Genomic DNA, 25,317 nt, shown 5'->3' with positions numbered 1-25,317 from the left:
AGCAAAATATTCCATGAGGAAGAGATGAAAAACAATGATGCAAATCAGCAATGGGAGGAACTAGCCTAAAGGAATAGCCAAATAAAGGGGAAACCAAATCATGTCAAAAAAGCAAAAATGAGTCAAATGACTGGGAATACAAATGATATCACAATAATAACCCTGAATGTTAATGGCCTGAACTCATCAATCAAAAGACATAGACTGCCAGATTGGATTAAAAAGAAAAATCCAACAATATGCTGCCTGCGAGAGACTCATCTCATAGAAAGAGATACCCATAGACTAAAGGTGAAAGGATGGGAAAAAACATACCATGCACACGGACACAGCAAAAATGCTGGAGTATCCATCCTCATTTCAGTTAATGTGGACTTCAAGCCAAAACTAGTCAGAAGGGATAAAGAAGGACATTTCATACTGCTTAAGGGAAGCATAAATCAGCAAGACATAACAATCATAAACATCTATGCCCCAAACATTGGCTCATCCATGTACATCAAACACATTCTTCTCAGTTCCAGAAATCAAATAGACCACAACACAATAATACTAGGCGATTTTAACACACCTTTCTCACCACTGGACAGATCTTCCAAACAAAAATTGAAAAAAGAAACCATAGATCTCAATAACACAATCAACAATTTAGACTTAACCGACTTATTTAGAATATACCATCCAACAAAGAATGAATATACTTTCTTCTCAGCAGCACATGGATCCTTCTCTAAAATAGACCATGTTTTATGCCACAAAGCTACTGTTAGCAAATACAAGAAGATAGAGATACTACCTTGTACTCTATCAGATCATAACGGATTGAAATTAGAAATAAATGACAGAATAAAAAACAAACTTCTCCAATACTTGGAGATTAAATAATACACTATTATATGATGAATGGATAACAGAAGACATCAGGAGGGAAATTAAAAAATTCTTAGAAGTAAACAAGAACAAAGACGCATCATATCAAAACCTCTAGGACACTATGAAAGCAGTACTTAGAGGAAGATTTATTTCATGGGGCGCATTCAACAAAAGAAGTAGAAATCAACAAATAAACGACTTAACACTACAGCTCAAAGCCCTAGAAAAAGAAGAGCAGACCAACACCAAAAGTAGTAGAAGACAGGAAATAGTTAAAATCAGAGCCGAAATTAACGAAATTGAAACACAAGAAACAATCGGAAAAATTAACAAAATAAATAGTTGGTTCTTTGAAAAAATAAACAAAATTGATAAACCCTTAGCCACACTAACAAAGAGAAAGAGGGAGAAAACTCAAATTACTAAAATTCGGAATGAACAAGGAAATATCACAACAGACACGAGTGAAATACAAAACATAATTAGAAGCTATTTTGAAAATCTATACTCCAACAAAACAGAACTCGAAGACATTAACAAGTTTCTAGAGACATATGAATTACCTAAACTGAACGAGGAGGACATACACAACTTAAATAAATCAATTTCAAGCAATGAAATAGAAGAGGTCATCAAAAGCCTACCAACAAAGAAAAGTCCAGGACCAGATGGGTTCTCAGCTGAGTTCTACAAAACCTTTAAAGAAGAGCTCATTCCAATACTTCTCAAAGTATTCCATAAAATAGAAGAGGAGGGAACCCTCCCAAACTCATTCTATGAAGCCAATATCACCTTGATACCTAAACCAGACAGACACATCGAGGAAAGAAAATTTCAGACCAATATCCTTAATGAACATTGACGCAAAAATTCTCAAGAAAATTTTAGCAAATCGCATACAAAAATATATTAAAAAGATAGTGCTCCACGATCAAGTGGGTTTTATCCCAGGGATGCAAGGTTGGTTCAACATCCGGTAATCAATAAATGTCATTCACTATATCAACAAAAAAAGTTAAGAATCACATGATTATTTCAATAGATGCAGAAAAAGCATTTGATAAAATACAGCACCCCTTCATGCTCAAAACACTAGAAAAAATCAGGGTAGTGGGAATACTCCTTAACATTGTAAAGGCCATCTATGCTAAGCCCATGGCCAATATCATTCTAAATGGTGAAAAACTGAAAGCATTCCCCCTAAAAATTGGAACAAGGCAGGGATGCCCTCTTTCACTACTTCTATTCAACATCATTCCTGAGACTCTAGCCAGAGCAATTAGACAAACCAAAGAAATTAAAGGGATACGAATTGGAAAAGAAGAACTCAAACTATCCCTGTTCGCTGATGACATGATTATATATTTAGAGGAACCTGGAAATTCCACCAGAAAACTCTTAGAACTCATAAGTGAATTCAGTAAAGTAGCAGGTTATAAGATCAATGCTCATAAATCCAACGCATTTTTATACATAAGTGAGGAATCTTCAGAAAGAGAAATGAGGAAAACTACCCCATTCACAATAGCATCGAAAAAAATAAAATACTTGGGAATCAATCTCACAAAAGAGGTGAAAGACCTCTACAATGAGAACTACAGAACACTAAGGAAAGAAATTAAAGAAAACCTTAGACGATGGAAAGATCTCCCATGTTCTTGGATAGGCAGAATTAATATTGTCAAAATGGCCATACTACCAAAAGTGCTATACAGATTCAATGCAATTCCAATTAAAATCCCAATGATGTACCTTACAGAAATAGAGCAAGCAATTATGAAATTCATCTGGAAGAATAAAAAACCCAGAATAGCTAAAGCAATCCTCAGTAGAAAGAGCGAAGTGGGGGGTATCGCAATACCAGAACTTCAACTCTATTACAAAGCAATAGTAACAAAAACGGCATGTTATTGGTACCAAAATAGACAGGAAGATCAATGGTACGGAATACAGGACATGGACACAAACCCAAATAAATACAATTTTCTCATACTAGACAAAGGGGCCAAAATTATGTAATGGAGAAAAGATAGCCTCTTCAACAAATGGTGCTGGGAAAACTGGAAATCCATATGCAACAGAAAGAAATTAAACCCCTATCTCTCACCCTGCACAAAAATCAACTCAAAATGGATCAAGGACCTCGGAATCAGACCAGAGACCCTGCATCTTATAGAAGAGAAAGTACATCCAAACCTTCAAATTGTTGGCTTAGGATCAGACTTCCTTAACAGGACTCCCATAGCACAAGAAATAAAAGCCAGAATCAACAACTGGGATAGATTTAAACTAAAAAGCTTTCTCTCAGCAAAGGAAACTATCAGTAATGTGAAGAGAGAGCCTACAGAGTGGGAGAATATCTTTGCCACTCATACTTCAAAACTTCTACACCAAGAATACAAATAATCCAATCAACAAATGGGCTAAGAAATGAACAGAAACTTCACAGAAGATGTACAAGCAATCAACAGATATATGAAAAAATGTTCAACATCTCTAGTAATAAGAGAAATGCAAATCAGAACTACACTAAGATTCCATCTCACCCTAATTAGAATGGCGATTATTAAGAACACAAGCAACAACAGGTGCTGGTGAGGATGTGGGGAAAAAGGTACACTCATACATTGCTGGTGGGGTTGCAAATTAGTGCAGCCACTCTGGAAAGCAGTATGGAGATTCCTCAGAAAGCTTGGAATGGAACCACCATTTGACCCAGCTATCCCACTCCTTGGCCTATACCCAAAGGACTTAAAATCAGCATACTACAGAGATACAGCCACATCAATGTTCATAACTGCTCAATTCACCATAGCCAGACTGTGGAACCAACCTAGATGCCCTTCAGTTGATGAATGGATAAAGAAACTGAGGCATATATATACAATGGAATATTAGTCTGCCATGAAGAATGATAAAATTATGGCATTTGCAGGTGAATGGATGAAATTGAAGGATATCATGCTAAGTGAGATAAGCCAATCTCAAAAAAACTAAAGGACGAATGATCTCGCTGATAAGCAGATGAGGACATATAATGGGGGATAGCAGGGATCAACATTAGGTTAGGGTGTTTAGGGTTAGGGATAAGGAGGGTGGTAAGAATGGAGGAAGGAAGGACTGTATAGAGGGAAAAGAGAGGTGGGAGGGGAAGGGGGGGAATGGAAAAAAATAACAGAATGAATCAAACAACATTGCCCTATGTAAATTTATGATTTTTAATTAAAATAATAAAAATGTTAAAAAAATTAAATGGCACAATATATTTAAGTACCTAGAGCACATGCTATTTTATTTTTCTAAAAAGCTTAAACCAAAGTTGCATATTGTCAACATTTATAATCACTGTGTACTATTATTTAAAAGTAAAACTGTTTATTCGAAATGTTAGAAACCAGACTTGCTTCAGATTTCAAAGATATTTTAATTTCGGAATATCTGTATAGACTTTTCCAGTTGAGCATCATTAATCTGAAAATTCAGTTACAGTGCTCAAAAAGTTTGAATTTTGGAGCATTTGCCATTTCAGATTAGGAATGTTCAACTTGTATTATCATATAGTGATACTAACATTACTTAGTATTTTTATTTCCTTAATCAGTGTGCATACAGGTATACTGTATACTTTCCTATATTTGCAACAGTTTATAATAAAAAATGAGTAAAAATTTAAAAATACCTAACAAAGGAGATCCTAAATAAATGATATCTATTACTGTTTTACTGAGTTGGCACCAGCTCAAAAAGGCAAATGTCAACAATAAAATGTACAAAGATAATTAATATAAAAATATCAAATATGAAATTAAAATATTAAATCAATACCCATCATGATTGACAACATAAGGCACTCAGCACCACTAAAAAGTTAAAATTAGATTCCCAGGGAGTATTAGATAAATAATGTTGGTTAAAAAAATATAGTGTTTGATTTAATACAATTCACTTAAAAGTAGGTAACCTGGGATTTTTGTCATTTGCCCAAATAACTCATTAAAATAATTCCAATGGCACTTGGGGCTGCAAGTTAAGAAACTCCTAGAAATCCATGCTAAATCTTTTCCCCAGTTATATCACCATTTCCCCTAAAATTTCCCCATCTAATCATGACGGAAATAGATGGAGACTTCAGTAGCTCATTGCCTAAAACTAAGTCAATTACATAACTAAATGCATCTGGAAATATGCCATATCATACTAAGGGTTTCCAAATAAGGACTTTATTTGCATACTCTTGCTTTTTAAACAATCTTACCAGTAATAGTAACTAACAATACTAGTCACTGTTCAAAAAGTTTCATATGTATTAACTCAGGTCACACAATCATTTTATAAAATTGGACCTATATTATCCTTACTTTACAGATGAAACTCTGAGGCAAGCACAGGTTAAATAACTTGCCCAAGACACATGGCTAGAGAGTTGTACAGCCATAATTCAAACCAAGGCTGGAATTCATGCTGGCAGTCACCACTTATACTTCCTCTCCCTGTGTCGGAAAATAATTATGCATAAACAACAGCATGTGATATATCATTCCACTAGCTGTTGATAAAAACATGCCTAGGAACATATTGTATAATACATACATATTATACAACATACAGTCAGTAGGACTGAAGGTTATACAGCGAGACTGAAGGCAAGTTTGTAAGGTGCCTCAGGAATGTAAGGTAAAGACAACAGAGAAAACGTTATCACTATATTTTATTTTCCTTTCCCTTTCCAACAAACTACATGTGGTTCAGTGTTGCGGGCTATGCCATGCGGACAGCACTGGGATGGCACCTGGCAGCCAGGCAGAGGCTGCTTTGATCACATCGGCGGTGAGGAGGTTGATTAACATAAGCACACCCAGGTGATTTATCATTGGCTGTATTCAATTAAGTCCATGCACACAACGTGTGCACAGGTGTTCCTGAGTGCTCCTGCTCGGGCCTGCTCATTTTAACCTTTACCGTGATGGGGCAGCTGGCTCCTTGCCTGATCTCAACTAGCGAGGCCCCGCCCTCCACCTCCTGGAGGGAATATAAGTGGGCAGTAGGCGGAAGGCAGGAGCAGCAGCTAACAGAGAAAAAGCAGCAGTAAGCAGCAGCAGCAAGCAGAAGCAGCAGTAAGAAGCAGCAGCTAGGAAAAGCAGCAGCTAGCAGAGAAGAGAAGCAGCTAGCAGTAAGAAGCAGTAGACAGTGGCAGAAGGCAGATCGTAGAGCGGAGAACTGGAAACACACCTCTAGGTTGCACCCTTTAGTTCACAGGATGCAGGACGCACCTCTAAGAAGAAGCAGCAGAGTTTAAGAAGAAATAAATCTCTGATAAGTGTAGCAAGCCTCTCTTTCTCTAAAACTTTCTCTAAAAGCAAAGTCTCTCTTCCTTTAAGCAAAGTCTCTCTTCCTGTAAGCAAAGCCTATCTCTCTCTCAAAGTCTCTCTTCCTCTATAAATCAGTGAATATAGAAAAAGTAGTTTATTTCCAGGCCCCTCCAATAAATATCCACGCAATTGTTGCCACGGGCGGCGACAGTTCAGAACAGAAAAAAGTGAGCATAGCAAAGAAAAATAGTTCAAAAGTAGTCAAAGAAGGAATGAAGATACAAACCCTGACTTTTGTGGTCAATTGATGGTGAAAGAACAGAAAGAATAGCAATGGGACAGCTGAATATCCATATGCAAAATGTGGATGAAGCTGAACTCCTAACCTATATAACACACACAAAAAGTAACTCAAAATAGATGACAGACCTAAACTATAAAACTCTTACATGAAACCATAGAAGAAAAACTTTGTGACCTTGGATTAGGCAATGGTTTCTTGGATGTGAGACTAAAAGACACAAAGGAAAAGAAGTGACAAAAGAAAAATTACACCAATTAGACTTCAGTTAATTAAAAACTTTAGTGACTAAAAGTACACTAATAAGAAAGTGGAAAGATGAACCAGAGAATTTGAGAAAATATTACTAAATCATATATCTGATAAAGGACTTGTATTAAGAATATTTAAAGAACTTTCAAAAGTGAACAACAAAAGGACACTCCAATTAAAAAATAAACAAAGGATTTAAACAGACATTTCTCCAAAGACATACAAAGCCAATGAGTACATGAAAAGAAGATTTTACATCATTAGTCATTAAAGAAATGAAAATCAAAACCACAATGAAATACCACTTCAGACCCTCTAGGATGGTTATAATCAAAAGGACACATAATAACAGGTATTGGTGAGGATGCAAAGAATTTGGAACACTCATACATTGCTGGTGGGAATATAAAATGATGCAGCTCTGTGAAAAACAACCAGCTAACTTTAAAACCTGGCAATTATACTGCTAAATATAAACCTAACAAAATGAAAAAGCTATGTCTACACATAAACTTGTAAACAAATGGTTAGAGCTGCCAAAAAAGTCCAAACAATCCTAAACTAATGAATGGATAAGTCACAGTGTAGTGTATCTGTCAAATGGACTGTGATGTCATAAAAAAGGAATAGAGTGCTGATGTATGCCAAACCTGGGTGACCCTTCAAAACATTATGCTAAGTGAAAGATAAAAGACAAAAGGTTTCATGATGCATAATTCCATTTATTTTAAATATTGCAAGTATGAAAATCCATAGAGCGAGTAAAGTAGATTAGTGGTTTCCAGGGGTTGGGAAAGGAGGGCATGGAGAGGTGGTGGATGTGCAACTCTATAAAAACAAAAAGTCATTCAAATGCATACTTTGTAAGGGTGAATTCTATAAAGCTGTTATTTTGAAAAAACATGAAACTCAAGAGAAGAACAAGGTACAAAGTTAGTGCTATAACAGATAACCCAAGGCAAATAAGATGACAGGTATCAATCCATTTACAGCAAAGTATTCCATTATGAATGGTGGATGTCACAGATTTTACCAAGAGTGATAGAAAACACTAGAGACAAAGTGTTCTAATCATATCTTCATCTACACTAGCTGTCCCAATGCCCTGTCCAAGGAACTGGCCTTTCCCAGGTGAAAACACTCTAAAGGGAGATTAATTTAGATATGCTAACTGAACTTAAAAACATCATCAAGAGAATAGTTTTACTCACAGAATTTGTTCCAAGAACCTGAAGCTTTGGTTCCCCTGATTCCAGCAGCTTTGCAACCATATGAAGAAAGCTTTCTACAAAGGGCTTGATGCTTTGAGAATGGCAGGCCATAAGAAGTTGGTCCAGCGCCTCCATAGCAATTAGAACATACCTAAATGTAGAGAAAAACGGTGTCAAAGAGTCCTAGCTCTCTCAATTCTCCTAAGGGCTCTTCTCACCGTAATGATTCAAATAAACTTATTTGCAAGAATATAACACAGAAAGGCAAATTCAGCAGCTTCTAACTGAAATGTTAATTCTCACACAGGACTAATAATCTTAAGAGATTATAAAACCGTCCTCGTGTTGAAGTATACAAAAACTATACAGTACTACTCCCATATTCTCCTCCTTAAAACAACTTTTTCAGACCTCCCCTTTTTGTAATTTTTCTTTGTAAATATGGACACTTTTCAGGCTTTGAACTGTATTTATCTGTATATGACCCATAAAATAGAAAAGCTTAAATTTCTGGTATAACCTACCTATATTTATAATGAGTACACAAAACAACCCTGGAAACAACAGAATAGTATAAGGAAATGTCTCATAAATTTTATTTTCCAACTCAACAGATTTTAAATCTTGTAGGTTACCTGAATTCAGTTTTTAGACAACTTTCCTCCAAAAATCAAAGTATGAAACTACCCATGCCATAACCCACTAAAATGTTCTAAGTGATAGCAATGTGCAAGTCAGAAAGTCGACAGACCAGCTGGAGGACAAAATACTAAGAAACTAGGATGAAAAATGACAATATAGAAAAGCATTTATATTTTAAGATTGCAAAGTTATTACTGTTCAAGCACAGAGAATGGATTGAAATGCTAGAACTTGATTTATAGGCAGCAGTATACCTATATCAGTTCCAAATCAGCATGCTTACATTTTCTTAATCTTGGGATCTAAGCCTAACATGATTCTTCCCTCTGAGAGGTAAAACTGAAGATGTATCAAAACCAGTTGTTAATAGGATTTGTTTTCAAATTAGACACTGATTTTTAGACACACACTACAGATCAACTACTTAGATTTCTACTATTTGGTATCAGAGAAATTCTAAAAATTAATGGATGCTGAAGATAATGACAAATCTATTAAATAACATGAGTACAATTCCTAAGAGCTGACCACCAGAAAATATAAGCTAGATATCTACATAGGTTTTATACATTTCCTTTACAATACCATAATGTTTTATCCTGCATACATTGTCTTTGCCTAATCAGATGGCACAATAATGTATAGGATAATTTAGCCAAGGAAGAATTTTGCAAAGACACTACATTAACAACAATTAGTTTCCTTACCCAGAACGATGTCTAACAACATCCCTGCTCAGCCTTTCTGCCAGGTAAGCACCTATTCGATCCAGCTTCTCTGGAGCAGATACTGCATAAAATGTCAATTTTTCCATATCAGCTTTAACAAGGCCATCCTAAAAACAATGATAAGTACACCGATTATTTATATTTTCGTGCTTATTTTTTCTTTGTTTTTTTGGTTTCTGGTTTTCTTTTTTGTATTTTAAATGTTGCCTGTTTCACATTTTCCCTTTCTGGACTGGAAATTAATTCACATTTAAGCTGAGCCTTTCCAGGTATAATGTTCTCAGTTCTAATAATATTCACCACTCTGGGTATATACAACTTTCAAAAAGTTAAAGAAACACCCCACTTAGGCAAAGAATTTAAATGGCCCTTCCAAAACAATGAATCAGACTCTTAACACTGTCCTTTATAGAACAATCAACTCAGTATGCAGGAAATAAAATATATTTAGTGAAAGATTTCAAACAAAATTTGCTTCAATTTAATGTTAAATCATTAAGCCTATACTCCTTCACACATCCAACAGTGACTATATGCTTTCCTTTAATGATTCAGAATCTGCTGATATCATTATGAAGTTTTGTTGTAATTAAAAGGAGAAAGTATTCAGTACTTTATTAATCTATGTTTAGCTGATGTATTAAAAAAAGTAATAGCAACAGATTCCTTACACAAGATTATAAAATGTCACTTCTCTCCATCCTCTGAAGATGACATGCATGCAATAGGTCTAATGATTCTCCCCACCCTCATACAACCTGAAGTAAATCATCACACCCAAATTCCTTGGCCAGACAGATATTGTTCAACTAACTACATGCTACTTAGAAGAAGTGGAGGAGGAAAAGGAGACAAGAAAATTACGTTAGATGATGAATCTACAAATACAAATGTTATAAACGTGTTTTCAACTTCAATTGGCCCCTCATTCTCTGGGAATCCTTCTTTTTCCTAGTGGCATCACTCCCTCCTCGTGTCCACCTACTCTACTCTGCAATGGAATCAGAGTCTGCACCTCTTGTGTATGGCTCCCTTCACTCAGCCACCTCAGCCTAGGGACCCCTCTCTAGTTCACTGAGATAGTACAACCTTCAGGTCTCAGCTTCCTCCAAAGAACTTTCATGGGGCTCATAGTGCTAAAAGAACACAGAGTAGTTTAATCACACTTCCTTTCATTCATTGAACAAATACTAATTTAGTGCAAACTGTGTGCCAGGCACTGAGATGGACACTAGAGAAGCCACAGTCAGCAAAGAACTGCATTCATTCACTTAGTCCTTAGGAGAACTTTATGAGATAGATACTATTTATTACTTTCATTACCCAATAGAAACTAACAGCTAGTAATTATGGGAAATTGTTTATTGTTCCCCTCACTGCCATATATGTGTAAACTGCATAAAAATCTTGCCTCTTCTTTAATCTGTTTTACAGATTAAATGCTATTTGAATACTTGGTAAAGTAGTCTTTCCATAACCATTCTTCAGTTTACCTGTCATCACTCCAAGTGTCCAAAACGCCCACATTATCTACAAGTTAAAGTGGGTAAAGCAGACGCCTCGTCTGCCCTTCACATTCCTCCACACTCTGTCCTCTACCGTGCCTTTAGTAACTATGTCCTGGACTCTTCAGCGAAGTAATGATTGAAATATTCAATTTATTAACTAATATATATGAAATTTCAAATCAGAAATCACAGTCAACACTATTTCTATAATTAAGCTACAGGAACCTTCATTTTAAGCCTGAAGGATCAACTTGCTCTTGACCTCATATATATCTCCCGCTTTCTAATGCCATTTCTCTTTTCCCTCAAATGCAATGAAGAGGTTATTCTCCTCTACCTCTCTACATGTGCTACAGAAAATCTTATTTCTTCTGAGAACACCGCCTAGAGATAGCAACCCACAGTGTTATCCCCTTGACTTAGAGGCCATAATGTTATCCCTTGATTTAATTAGCATTTTACTTACTGATTTATGCACTGTGATTTAATATCTTATATGTTTTTGTTTTGTCAGCCAATGTATGAAAAGCTCCATAAAGGCCTGTCTTTTGGATTTTTGTATGCCACAAATTATTCAAGATTTCTGACATCTAATAGTATTTATGACTAACCTCCTCTCCATAGTTGAAAATTCAAACAGTTTTGATTAAAAATAATACATATGGACACTAAAGTTAACATTCCCAAAAGGTTTCCATATACTTGGCTACACTTTAAAATAAAGCAAATTCAGGAAATCAAAATGAAATGTTTTAACATTTTGTGTCCATATTTTTTTAAACATGAGACTAAAGGAATGTTAGAAAGCGTAAGGCAGTGTCAAACAAAATCACCCAAACCCAGCTGCTTTGAAACTAGTTATTGTCCCACATGCATGAGCTCATTGTAAGCCGAAAATCTTGTGTGCACAGTTGTGTCCTAAGCACATACTAAAAACCATCTGACACTGCTTCATAAACTTTTGATGTGCTGCTTAAACAGTATATAGATTATCAAACATCATGCACCTTTCATCCCAGATTTGTGCCTAATCTATAAAAAGGATTGAGAAATAGATAAGCAAGCATGAGTAAACTTAAAATTTAAAAAAAAGTACAAAAGAGAGTAGTGTACGTGACAAGACGTAGGGATAAAAGTAGAGATCAAAGTAGGGAAACCTTAAGGAGGTCAGCAGGGGGCGGAATGGGTCGCAAAAAGAAGGAGCAGTAGATGTAGATCAAATTACTTTTGGATCTTCAGGGAAGATGTTATCCACCAGGCGTTTGTATCGAGGACGCAAAGCAGAACAGCAGCAACACACTCCTGTTAAAAAGTAAAAAAAAAAAAAAAAAAAAAAAAACTTATAGATTAATATTGTAAACTGGCTCAGACATTCGTTTCTGAAATATTAGTGGTCTATTTCAAATACAGAGAAAATGTTCAAACTGCCACATACAGAAAAGGCATGCAAATACAATTAAGTTACTAAGTAAGAAAATTAAATTCCTTTTCCCTTCCCCAAAGACATGCAGCTGCCAAGAATTTGCACTAAGACCCTACCCCCAACCAAATTCATCCTATTAGGCAAATACATGGTCTCCACCACCCTCCCAAGTATACATTCTGAGCTCCTCTCCTACTACTCTCTGAGCAGACCTACCTGTGTGTACCAATCCACTCTGCTCCAGTCATAATGATCTCCCCTTTCTGACCCTAACAAGCTAGGTACCATCCTTGGATCTTCGATCTGTTTCTTCTGCCTGGAACATGCCCAAAGATCTTATCAGACTGTCACTTTTCTTAATTATTCATTTAAATCTCTCACCACCCTTACCTTGCTCTAGTTTTCCCATAGCACTTAACACCCAACCTATTAAATAATTTTCCTATTGTGCTTATTGCTTAGGACCTGCTTTCCCTCGCCAGGAAACAAGCTAGGGTAAAGGCAGGGATAACTGTTTTGCTCACATGTGAATCTAAAACAAGTGGAATAACACGAGGGAGGCACATAGTAGGCACCTAAATATTTGTGGAGTGAGTGTATGAACGCATGCAAGCAAGAATGAATTTGCACTGTGCCTACTTCAACAATGCCTTCCTTACTGCTCTTTTCTCTAATTTTACAATGTAGCTCTACTGCACTTACCTATATTTTCTTATGTAACTTCCTATCATGTTCCCCGACCTTCTCCTGTAGAGTTGGTATTTACAGCCCAACTCTAGTAATGATCACAGTGATGCTGCCAACAGCTCAATGACACTGACTAAATATGTATATGTATGTATAATGTCCTAACATAACAAAACTTACAATCTGTTACTAATCACTCTTTATACTTTATAAAATTAACATTTCCAAAATAGCTTGATTTTTAAATAAACATTTTATTCTGTAAAAACGTGAGAAAAGAATTAAATATGTATTCTTATGACTAAAATGAAAAAAAAACAAGAATTTGAAACAAATATGGCAAAGGACATATGTCTAATTTATAAACCCTTTATAGAAATATGACCAACAAATATACAGGAAAAAACATGATCTAGAAGACCTGGGTTCAGTCCAATTCTTTCTCTTAATGGTTATATGACTCGGGCAAAGCATATCAAGAATGATAAGTGGACCTATAATCCCAGTGACTTAGGAGACTGAGGCAGGAGGATTACAAGTTCAAGACCAGCCTCAGTAACTAAGCAAGGCCCTAAGCAACTTAGCAAAGCATCTCAAAATAAAAAATAAAAAGGGCAGGGGATGTGGCTCAGTGGTTAAGTGTCCCTGGGTTCCCATGATTTATGAAACTAGTATGTGTAAGTGTGCATTTATAAACCAAAACATGAAATGAGAAAACATTTGAACTAGAAAAGAACTTGGAAGCAGAACACTATTACCAACTTAATATAATCTCTCCAGACTTCACTTTCCTTATCAAGTATGTATCATCCATTCATACAGTCATACACCAATTGTCAACTAAGTGCCCAGCATAGGTCAAAACAAATTAAAAAAAGAGTCCAGATTTGCAATAGACTGGAACCACTAAAACAGTGATAAAAGTCAGAATTAAGATTTAAGCAGTATTTTTCATGATCATAAAATAGTGTATACGCATTAACATTTCCAGCAATCAAGGGTTTATTATCATTACTACTTTACAGAAGCATTACAACAAAACTAATCAAGTAACTTGTGCAAAACTGGACACATTTCTGTGTCTACTACACCTAATAAAAAGTACATCAGATAAATATTAACATTGGCCCTAAAATTAATTAAAATCCATTATGTATTCAACAGCTTTCACAAGCTCTGAGGTATCACAATAATGAAAAAGGCTTATAATCTGATAAGATTCAAGTAAATACTATGCTAACATTAATGCAAGGTCAAATATAGTAAATTCAAATTATTCTCATGACAAAAAAAAAATCTGCCAATGGGGCTTAAAAGCAAGTCCTAAAACTTCAAAGTTCCCATCAGAATGGCAAACTGTTATTTTCAGTGAGAAGATTCTTAATAAGCTACTTAGATTCACTTACACTGACATTTTCTTATATTATACACTGCATTTAATTTAAAGGAGTTTAAAAATTAAAAGTGAACTTGAAATGCAAACAACATCCAGGAAGCTTAGGTCTATTGAGGAAGACATATGAACAAAAAGCACAATGTCCAATAGGCAGCCCAGCGCTAAAGAACACTGACCTTGGAGTCAGATCTGAGGCGAGACCAAGGCCTCTCACTTCCAGCTCAGCAGGCAGCTCCCATCCTCTCACTACTCTTAAGTTTCCTCGCCAATGTAAAAATGCCTTCTCAAGAATAATTGCAAAAACTAAATCAAAATGTACTTAAGGTTCTCATTAAGTAAGCATTCAATAAAATGGCAGGTATTACCAGTAGTGAAGTAAATACAGTATTACAACTACAGCAAAGACAAGGAGATGGAGGGGGACCTTTAGATAGTACTCCCAACAGTGCGAAAACCTTTGCTGAAAAGTAGTAACTTAAAACTTGAAATAAATTTCGTATGTGGTTCATCACAATCCTCGAGCATCACTACCAGGAGGGTAACTGCTGTATTCTCATCACCACTTGCGCAGCACTAAGGACTTTACAACATTGTTCACTTACTCCTAGGACACCCCTCTAAGGGGGTTTGTTTCAATGCCATTTAATGAATGAGGAAACAGGCTGATTTGCTCAATACCTCACAGACATTAATGATCCAAGGACCTGCAATTTCATCCCAGATCTGATGACTTCAGAGGGCAATTCCCACACTAAATTACCGAGTACCAGAAAAACTTTTTTTTTTTTTTTAAACAAATCATGACCAATGAATCTGATTGCATGAATGTGTGCACCTAAAAGATGAGAACTACACTTGCCATACAGGGAAATGAAAGATCACAGAGCTTCCAGGAAGGCCCCAAACAAAACAACCCTTGCCCACTAACTATAAATAAAAAGCTATCCACCAAAAAGAGGACATGTGACATTAGGTTAAAGTACTGAATTTACTGATTTTCATCAAATTATATCAAAGATAATGTAAGATTAAAATGACTAGAGCAGTAATAATCACAAAAAGAATTACTCTATAGACTAAACAAGAGAATATTGTACTTATAAGCATTACAAGAACATGGAAAATCAAATCACTGGACCTACTCAGGTATAAAAATGTCGTTGACTCCCCTGGTGAAGTGAATTCATATGGTTTTTCGAGTTCGGCAGCAGGTACCTGAACATAGTCCTTCATGCTGTTTGAGACTATTTTCTAGTTGATCTCCTGCTTCTAGATCCTTTTACCTACTGTTTAGGAAGTGTCTAGTTCACTTTACTTCTAATTAATTAGCAGAGAGCACTAAAGTACTGTCACTTATCTAACTTGTTGACATCAAATATGAAGCTATCATGAACTTGATAATATACATATCAAATTCTGGTAGCAAGGCCAATTAGCTTAAGAAAGACACTATTAAAGTACTAGTATTGCTATTAATGAAAGTAGGTTTTCATATAATTTGAAGGTAGGCCTACTTCTTTCCCTTAGAGCAGTTTTTATTCCTCCTATCCTAAGACCCCTTCCAACAAACTCATTTTGCACTCTAATGCTGTCCTATTTTCAATCTCTTCTCAATTTTTTCTCTGCCACAGAAAAAAAGAGAATAAAAGAGCCTCAAGTAGTTAGCAAGTCTAAGCAGTGAATTTTCCCTTAAATTTAATTTTAGCACATAAAAGGAGAAAGCCATTTTTCTCTGCCCAAACCATGTGGAATCTGGAACCCTGACAGACACACCAGGAGAAGAGGTAGGAAGCCTCAAGCAGGATGACTACGGGGGAAAATAGAACTCAAGCACAGATGGAGAGGGAAATTATGACCAAGAAAAGTGGCAGGCTGCATATTCTAGTAGTATAACAGGTTCAGGAGCAATCTGACTTAAAAAGTGAAGAGGAAAATCCTACTGCCTATTGCTTATGGTAAGGAATACTAAACATAATATTAAAAGGTGCTTTGAATGTAGAAGTCAACTAGAAACACTTTAATTTTTTAAGTAAATTTTACATAACCCCAAAAGAACCATTTCTTCAACAAGTCATCCCCCCAAAATATCTTCTCTTTAGCAACCTTAACATCATTCTCATGTAGATTCAGTGATGTATCCAAGTCCACCGAGGAGTGGCATGCATCAACCACTAAAACAGGAAGCTACCCAGTCTTTGATGGGGAGGGATTAGAATTCAGTTCCAACCCTTCTGGCTCAGAGGCATTCCCAGGACCTGAGCACCTGCACAGAGAACCTGGCAGCTGAACTGAGAGTATGGATTGGGTACATGAGCACAGAAAAATGCCAGAAAAATTCTGCATAATGAGAACCACCATGAGGACTTCTGGTCTGCGATAACATTAGCTTTTGTATGCAACTGTGTAAGTTTGGGAACTAGGATAATTTTAAAAGACCTCTTTTTAAATACACAAATTTCACTTTCAGTTATGATATCCAATGAAAATTTAAATCTAAGTGCAAATATTAATGTCTCCCAAATGCCACCATGCCACTGGGTACTTGGGATAAAGTTATGCTCCCAAACAAAAATGCTGTTGGCAGCGCTGTGACTATATAACTTTGATTAGGTTTGTTTCATCTCTAAAAGAAGAAAATAAACAGCATCCACACCTTCTATGTAGCAATTATATTATCTTGTTTAATTTTTACATGTAATATACTGGAAATTCACTGACATAGAGGTCACCGAACTTTATACTTCTAAATGGGAATGGCTATGATTACTGGATTGTGTCCTTTATGTCCTCATCATATATTTCATAGCACCTATAACAATTTATTGAATTTATTCATATGCTTGTCTGTCTGTATCACCAGAGTTAAGTCCCTCAGATGTAAAGCCCACATACCTTAGAAACCATGTCTGGTTTCTAGCAGAGGTTACAAAACTCTATTTCTTTCCTTAAATAAGGACACAAAGGTCACAAGTACATAAAATGAATTTAACATTTGGACCTATGTGCTACAAAAATCAAATAATGATAAAGTACATCAGTGATCATGAAGCATTAAGTAAATGCCAGAGCAATATGACTTTGTGAACAAATAGATGACAATATCAACTGAGTCATTTTTAATAATTCATGTTTTATTTTTTGACCTAGTAGAGGCCTCCAGTAGTCAAGATGAAGAGAGAAAGACCTTTGTACAGGAAGACTTTTAAAATTCATAACTTCAAGAATTCTAGCTCTCAGGTGTCCAAAACCCTTCAAAGTGTATTTCGCTCATATTCCCTTCAAGGTTAAAATTAAAAGTCAAGTCACTCATTCACGTAGTGTCAGAACAAGACATTCACTTCAGACAGACAAAAACATTAGCAATATAACATTTTGCACACATGCACAGCCTATGACATGGGTGCTCTTTCTATACCCCAACATGTATAATGACACTGTGCCAATAACTATAGGAATCAAAATGGAAACGATCTACTTGACACAGGCTTAAAAATTAAGTTATAAAACACAATTTGGACATTCAGGGACGAGAGCCAATGTCAAATGACCACATGGCCACAGAAGTTCATAACAGAGAACTAAGTGAAGAGCGGCTTTGCTAGGAACAGGGGACACAGTGGAGCGCTGAGGGCTGCCCTGAAGAACCAGCAGGCTGGAGGAGGACACAGCTGGGAGGGCAAAGCAGGAGCACAGGGAACTGGAACACCGCGAGCATCACCAAGGCCCACGGAAGAAGCAAGACGCGCACCGAGGGACCCAGATCTTCCACAGAAACATGGGAAGTTCCCAGAGGAAGCATGAGAAGAGTCTGGTGACTAATTAGATATGGGGTCAAAGGAACGGGAACAAAATAGTCTTATCTTCAGGAAAGTGCTCCTTTGAAAAGGATTTTAATCCATTAGGAGAGTATTTTATTACATGATTCCTTCCACATGTAATATATACCATCTCTCCTTTCATTCTCAATTTCACTACCTTTTTTTTTTTTTAATTCCCAGACACATAAACCTTATGGAAAAGAGGACAACAAAGCAATAAATGGAATTAAAGCTCTAATTCTGTTTAGAAGATGGCCTTTCCCATGCTGTACACTAGATATAACAAACAATACTCCGTACATCTTCCCAAACTACTCTGAGATACTATATTAAACAAAAAAAAAAAAGGGGGGGTTTTTTCCCCCAGGATTACAATTTGTAATAAAAAAGTATTAGATGCTAGATACCTCCTACTTCAAGGTAGTCAACTTATAGATTTATACCTAGATTTAACTTTACTGTACACCATCATGCTTATCTGAAAAAAATTAAAATATTTTTCAGCAGAGTTACTCAAAGACAAGAGCAATAAAATACAGGATAATCCTGGCTTTTAGAAACATCATTCAGAAAGATTTCATTTGAAAAACTTTCTGCAATCATTATTTGGAAAAAGCTTAATACAAACACTGAAATTGGAAAATATAATTCCCTATTTACTTCAGCTGATGCTGCCCTTAGTCCACACACAAATAAGAAGCAATCCAGTGAATGACACAGAAACCAGATCTGTAACCATGTAAGAAAGGATTCAGACCTCTGCGCCACCACCACAGGACACTGAATGCAGTTCATCCTATTTCTGAGACCAAATCCCTTGACACTGCATGTCACAGACCATCTTTAAATGAGCTCAGGCGGCAGAGTCTTGGCAAGGAGAATACACCACCCCTCTGTCCTGATCTCCGAAGGTAAGTAATCGGATCATGCAGAACTGAAAACTGAAATGTGTGATTCCCTTTTTTTAACATATATAATATTGACTAATGTCCTTTACAGTAATACTAGTAATAGAATGATGCCAGAATTACAAGAAAAGTTAGCGTTTTCTTTATGTGTGGTTGTTTTTGAAGACAGTATATAAGCACTGACTTTATTCTTAATCCAAACCACTCTAGTGCTATTACTTTTCTGAGGGAGAGAGGTGACTATGTAATGATCTAGGGCACAGCTTAGGAAAGAGCTTAGGAATCATGATTTAAAGGGAGAAGAACAGGAAGGCAAGAGACAAGCAAATCAGACTACACGATTTATGACGGAACTTAGAAAGTAAAAGACTAAACACCAGCACGTTTTAAGAGTCCTACTGATACCATTGGTTATTGGTGATGAGTTCTGCTTTCTCAAATGCTGAAGTATAACACCAGAGAAGCATGCCACGGCAAGCATACAGAGCAAGTTTTATTTAAAGGGAGTAACATAGAAGTGGGCCTTGGCTGGTATTCTGGTATCCCAAGACGTGAGAGCACACGGCCCTTTTTACAGATTTAAAGTTTCCCTTGTTCTTCTCCTCACTCCCGGCTTCTCTCTCTTCTTCCTGCCTACCTGACTAGGCCCAGGAGACATTAATTAGCAATAATTTTGGCTTCACTACCAAAAGACAATTTAACAAAAATACTGACAAAAACTTTAAAAATATTTTTTAAATCCCTTAATCTTCAAAAGGATATGTAATATCCACTTAGGGAAAGTTGGCAAACTCCAGCCATCTCTGGAGTATATCTCAACCAATTAATACCTCTAGCACTTTCTGTAAGAATTTAACTTTCAACTTCTCAGAGTTAACTTGGTAAAGTACACAAAACAGTAAAGCGAGTCAAAAATACGGCAATCTTTAGTTTTAAAAATAAAGTATATATTCAACATCTGGTGACAATGTAATTTGATAGAAAACAAAAAGAAAAACAAAAACCAATTTACTACTTTCTCATTAGTTTTGCTTATAAGCTGTGTATTTCTGTGAAAGACTTTTATTAAACAAACTAAACAAATTATCATGTAACATCACAGAATGTTGTTACATGCCTTTTTAATACTGTTTTTGTTATATGGATGGGTGGACATAAATTAATAGCCCAATAGCTTTAAGATTATCACAGTTCTTGGGCTTTATTTTTTCATGCCATGGCTGGAGAAGAGTCACACTGTTTGGAGGAACTGGTCTAGTCCCCTGTCCTTATCTTTCCTAGAGAAGACCTCTGCTACAGTACATAAGAGGAAAAGTGAATTATTTTTTGGTGAGTCTAACAGGAACTGAGCATGCCCTAAGACAAATTCCAAATCTGTACCACCTACACAGGGCACAGCACACAGTGAAAACTCAGTATCTCGGTACTGAAGGAATGAACAAATAAAGGAATGCTCAAAGGTTTCTCTCTCAGAGTTTCATTCTGTCCCACTCTTCCTGTTCTATGTGATAAGCACATTTGCAGCTGGAAGCCTGTCTCTACGTGACCACTACAAAGTTACTGAAGCCCAAGACAGTGTGCACACGTTGCAAAACTCTGGGTGTTTGTTCTGCTGACCTGGAATGTCCCCTTCGATGTACTAGTGAAAGGTCTAGATTTGAGAGGAAAGTACTACAAAGCTTAATGATGGACAAAAGTCAAGATGCATTCTCCAATCCAGCTTTACTAGTTGATTCCAAACTCTGAAAGGGACTGCTACCATCTAAAAATCAACAATATATGTGCCTCAGAAATATATCTGATTGGGAAAAATACTTATACTCAATCTCAGTTATTCTTTTAACCTGCACTTAGTGAGGCCTATCATCACCCAGGCACTATGCTAAACGTGTGTGTGCCTGTTCTTGAGTAAGAGGGTAAATACAGGCCACAATCCTCCAGCCAGTAGTAACTCAAGAGTTGGTGGGAGAAGATAATCACATACAGAGAGAATTGTAACTGGGTAGTAACAACTATGACAAAAAGCAGGTTGCTATGGAACAAGCACAGAAGAGAGAATCCGGGGAGGCACACATTTAAGGAACAATCAACCTCAGAGGAGAAAATGAAAGAGAAAACATCTGAAGAAACAAAAAGACAATTATAGAGTGTTTGGAAAAAAAAAGTTTTTCAAATTCTGTCCTTTTTCTACACAACTATCAATCAATCACATGGATAGGAGATATAGGGGCTTTCAAAAATGCTCCAGAAATAAGAAAACAGCAGAAAAATAAATTAAGAATATTTTTAAATGCAAGTAAACATGAAAATATGATTTTATAGTGATCTAATTTAAAATATCTAGATGGACCAAACATTTTGACCAAAAATAAAACAACAGCAATTTCTGAATAGTTAAACTGAAAATCACCATTCTACAGAATCTACATATGATGTGGGGGACTGCAGAGTTTAAGATTATAGCTTCTTGAAAAGAATAAGTACGAAATGTCCCTTACATGAATCTGCTAAGGTATTTTATCACTATTTTAATCAGCTTTAGAAAGATAAGTTTTCAACCTACAATACAGAATTTCAATTATATTTTAAAATTTTTGAAGGAGAAAATAATTGATTAGAATGAAACAACAGGAAAACTCTACTAAAATAAATAACTGAAGGAAAAAAAAACTGTCTATAGAAACCCCACCATGTGGCATTTGATGTTGAACATATGAAGAGAGGAGTGATTCTTCCCAAAGGATCAAGACTGGGTCTTATTCTAATAATAGAAATAGTAGCAGAAGTTCCACCTTTGAAGAGTTCTTCCAAGACAATCAAACTACATTCTGACCACTAGTCAACCAATCAAAGCAGGTTTATGATGTACCCCCTACATGCAAGGTGCCAGAAATACTAGATTGTGCATCTTCAGGAAGTTCCCAGACTACATAGATGAAATTTTAAATATTCTATATTTTATATCCTTGCCAACAGACAATTTTAAGATTAGAGTTACAAAATTATTGTCAGTAATATTTGGGAAACTATGATGAACAAGTTCTAAAAGGTTGAGAATTCACAGGTTAAAGTAGTTTTGTTTACATCTGTTCTTTAATTTGTTCCTATGTCTTTTCATGATGCTAGGACTATTCTTACATCTAAATATAAGGTTGCAAATCAACATCAACACAACCTTTAACAAAATTATGGAACAAACTGAGCAATGGTTTATGGATTATTAGTTAAATCCATTCTGGCCACTATGTCAATGTCTTACTAATACATTTTTCATTTTATATGTGGATATGTGGGTATATATGTATAATCCATCTTAATGTTGAGGCCTGTTCACTTCTATGACTGAAACCATACTGAAATCAATTAATTAACTAACAGAACAGTATTTAACTTCTCATGCAGTATTTTTCAGATAGGGAATAAGAAGACACCAGGGTCAGAGTTCTCAAGTTTGGGAAAGAGTAACTCATATACAATTTCTAGTCACTGCCACAAAGCTCTGAATTTAGCCCTTTCACTTAAAAAGGGCTGGGGACAGGGATAGTAGTAGAGCACTCCTGGGTTCAATCCCCATACCAGAAAAAGAGAAAGAAAGGAAAGAAAGGAAGAAAGGAAGAAAGAAAGGAAAAACTCACCCTACCCCTCCCCTCCTCCCCCGCCTCCTCTCTCATTTTTGTGCCTGGCATTGAACCCAAGGGCACTTAACCACTGAGCCACATCCCCAGCCCTTTTTTATATTTTATTTAGAGACAGGGTCTCGCCAAGTTGCTAAAGCTGGCTTTGAACTTGAGATCCTCCTGTCAGCCTCATGAGCCACTGGGATTACACACTTGTGCCACCACACCCTGTGCACCCTTATCTCTTTCAAAGTATTTCACTTTCACTTGCTTTCCTTTCTATAGCCCAACAGGTAACTCTCCTCTTTCATTTAGAAGAAGGGAACAGTAATCCTGTCTCCTAGCACACCAGTTACTTGCCAACTGCAGAATAACATGCAAGAGGAAGTGGGTCACACCACAATATGTATCTGTGTTGCTTTCGCAAATCAGTAGCTTTCACTTAGTGTACCTTAAATCAGATCATTCATTCATTTATTTATTTATTTACTTTTTATGGTAATGGACTGAACCCAGGGGCACTTGACCACTGAGCCACATCCCCAGCCCTTTCTTCTTTTTATTTTGAGACAGGGTCTTATTAAGTTGTTCAGGCCTTCCTAAATGGTTAAAGCTGGCTTTGAACTTGTAATCCTCCTACCTCAGCCTTCAAGCTGCTGGAATTACAGGTATGTGCCACTGCATCGGGCAACACATCAGATCTTAAGATTTCCATATGGAGACCAATTCTAGGTACTTGTTTAAAAATCTTCTTGCCTAGTCTACACCCCTAACACAAAATGATCAAATTAATGGCCTAAAACAACGCAATAGTGTTCTTTACATTTATATATAAGAACTGACAAAACAATTGCCTCCTCTCAATTTCTACAATTTGCCAATACAGTAAATTGCCTACAGTCTTCCTAAGTTGCTGAGGTTGGCTTTCAACTTGCAATCCTCCTGCCTCAGCCTCCTGAACAGACTCAAAATTTTTGAAGATTTTGTACAAATAAATGGGTTAAGTCTGGACTTTGCAATCAATGTGAATGTCTGAATAGAGTAGCAGCATGATGACAACAGTGCAATTATGAAATCTGTGTCAAAGGACCAAAAAGAGTACTTGGTAAAAATAAATCTAAAATAATCATATAACAACTATGAAGGAAAATGCAGAACCAAGGACAAAGGTACAGAGATCTCTTGATTAAACCTGGTTTAAGTCAACTGTACCAAAAAGTATAAAATATACTTAAGTCAGCTAAAGAGTAAATTTTTTAAAAATATAATCATATTTGCAGACTTCTATTAAAATAATTTTCATCAATTTAATTAGATGCTTATTTAGGTCATTTCTAAGTACATAAAATTACTGAAGAGGGTACACAGAAATTAATCCTGTGGTATAAAAAGCTAATATTTCTATTTTGATAACAAATCTCTACACTGGTCTCCAGCATTCATGAGAAACAATCTAATAAAAGTATTTTTTAGGAGACAAGAAGAGCTGTCTGAACAGCAACATTTTTTAGCAAGATACACCAATTACAATAAAGTACCAGAGACTTAGAATGCAAGTTTTAAGTAAAAAATGCTCATCACTGTGCTACAGGGTGTGAATTTTTAATTACTCAAAGAAAGAAGAAACTAAGTTACCAATGCCTATTTCCAAATCTACTTCATACATCTTTTACTTCCTACTGTCACTACTTCTTGGTAAGTCAAAGAGACTGCTTCTTAACAAAAGTTCAAGAGACAGTTTGGTGAAAAGCAACTCCTCACGCTGTACACCAGCAGTGAAAGTTAAAATAAGTGGCTCTGACTCAGTTAGCTAATACTAGTGCCCAGTTTCCCTAATGTTTATGCTTTGGTACTTCCCTTCAGAAATTAATTTGTTATGCAGGTGGCAAGAAAATCTATTTAAGTTCCTGGTGAAGATAACACTACACTAAAACCAGAAGAATGAATGTTTATTGTTCAAATCTAAACACACAATAATAGGTCTTTATTCTTCCAGAGGAGGCATCTGAATGTAGTACATCCAACTTTCTAGAAGTAAAAATAAAGAAAAACGCTGACATTCCCCTATATGCTGTTGAAAAGACTGTGAAGTTTACATAAGGAAAAATGAACACATTAGAAGGAATATGAGTATAAAACATTTTTGTATCACACACTGGGAATAGAAAATATTATTAATATAGTGTCCTCAATTAAACAATTTGTAAGATGCTTCATTCAGAATATATCTGGAAAGTCCCAAATACTTACTTTTTCATTCTAACACAATACTCACATTTCAAGTACTTACACTTAGGTACATGGACGTTTGGTCTTAGTAAAAGACAAAGCAACTATACAGAGAGAAGACCCTTGTTTTAATAAAAAGTGAATAGATAATATGCATACCAGGAATGAGACAGTGAGATAATATGAATTCCTTGTGAAAATGAAATTTAAGTTATGAGACAGAAAGTTCAGCAATTTCAAACAAGTCGTATGAAACTGGTATAAAAAGTGAAGAAACAAACTATTGAAACAGAGAGACAAAGTGTCGGGGGGCGGGGGGAGTATAATCATATTCCTGGAAAACCAGGGCAAAAAATCAGAACAAGTGGGAGAGTTCTGAGTTGTCAGGCTCAAGTATATCAATTTGTGGTCACTG

General features: G+C 36.0%; 1 protein-coding gene across 3 annotated transcripts in view; it reads right to left on the bottom strand.

Moving 5' to 3' along the window:
* The window catches only part of EFR3A (EFR3 homolog A), a 99,168-nt gene that overhangs the window by 58,601 nt on the left and 15,250 nt on the right, over positions 1–25,317 (bottom strand). For 2 of the 3 annotated variants that reach the window (XM_079118483.1, XM_079118482.1), the window contains exons 2-4: positions 12,050–12,126; positions 9,296–9,423; positions 7,947–8,097 (exon numbers count right to left, since the gene is read on the bottom strand). In XM_079118483.1, the coding sequence (XP_078974609.1) occupies positions 7,947–8,097; positions 9,296–9,423; positions 12,050–12,126 (356 nt within the window). Of the gene's footprint in view, positions 1–7,946; positions 8,098–9,295; positions 9,424–11,981; positions 12,127–25,317 lie in introns of those variants that run through there. The other variant, XM_079118484.1, reaches the window with a different exon arrangement.

This window comes from Sciurus vulgaris (genome assembly GCF_902686455.1).
Source record: "Sciurus vulgaris genome assembly, chromosome: 1".
NCBI classification, from domain to species: Eukaryota; Metazoa; Chordata; class Mammalia; order Rodentia; family Sciuridae; genus Sciurus; species Sciurus vulgaris.
This window is presented reverse-complemented; position numbering and strand designations above follow the sequence as displayed.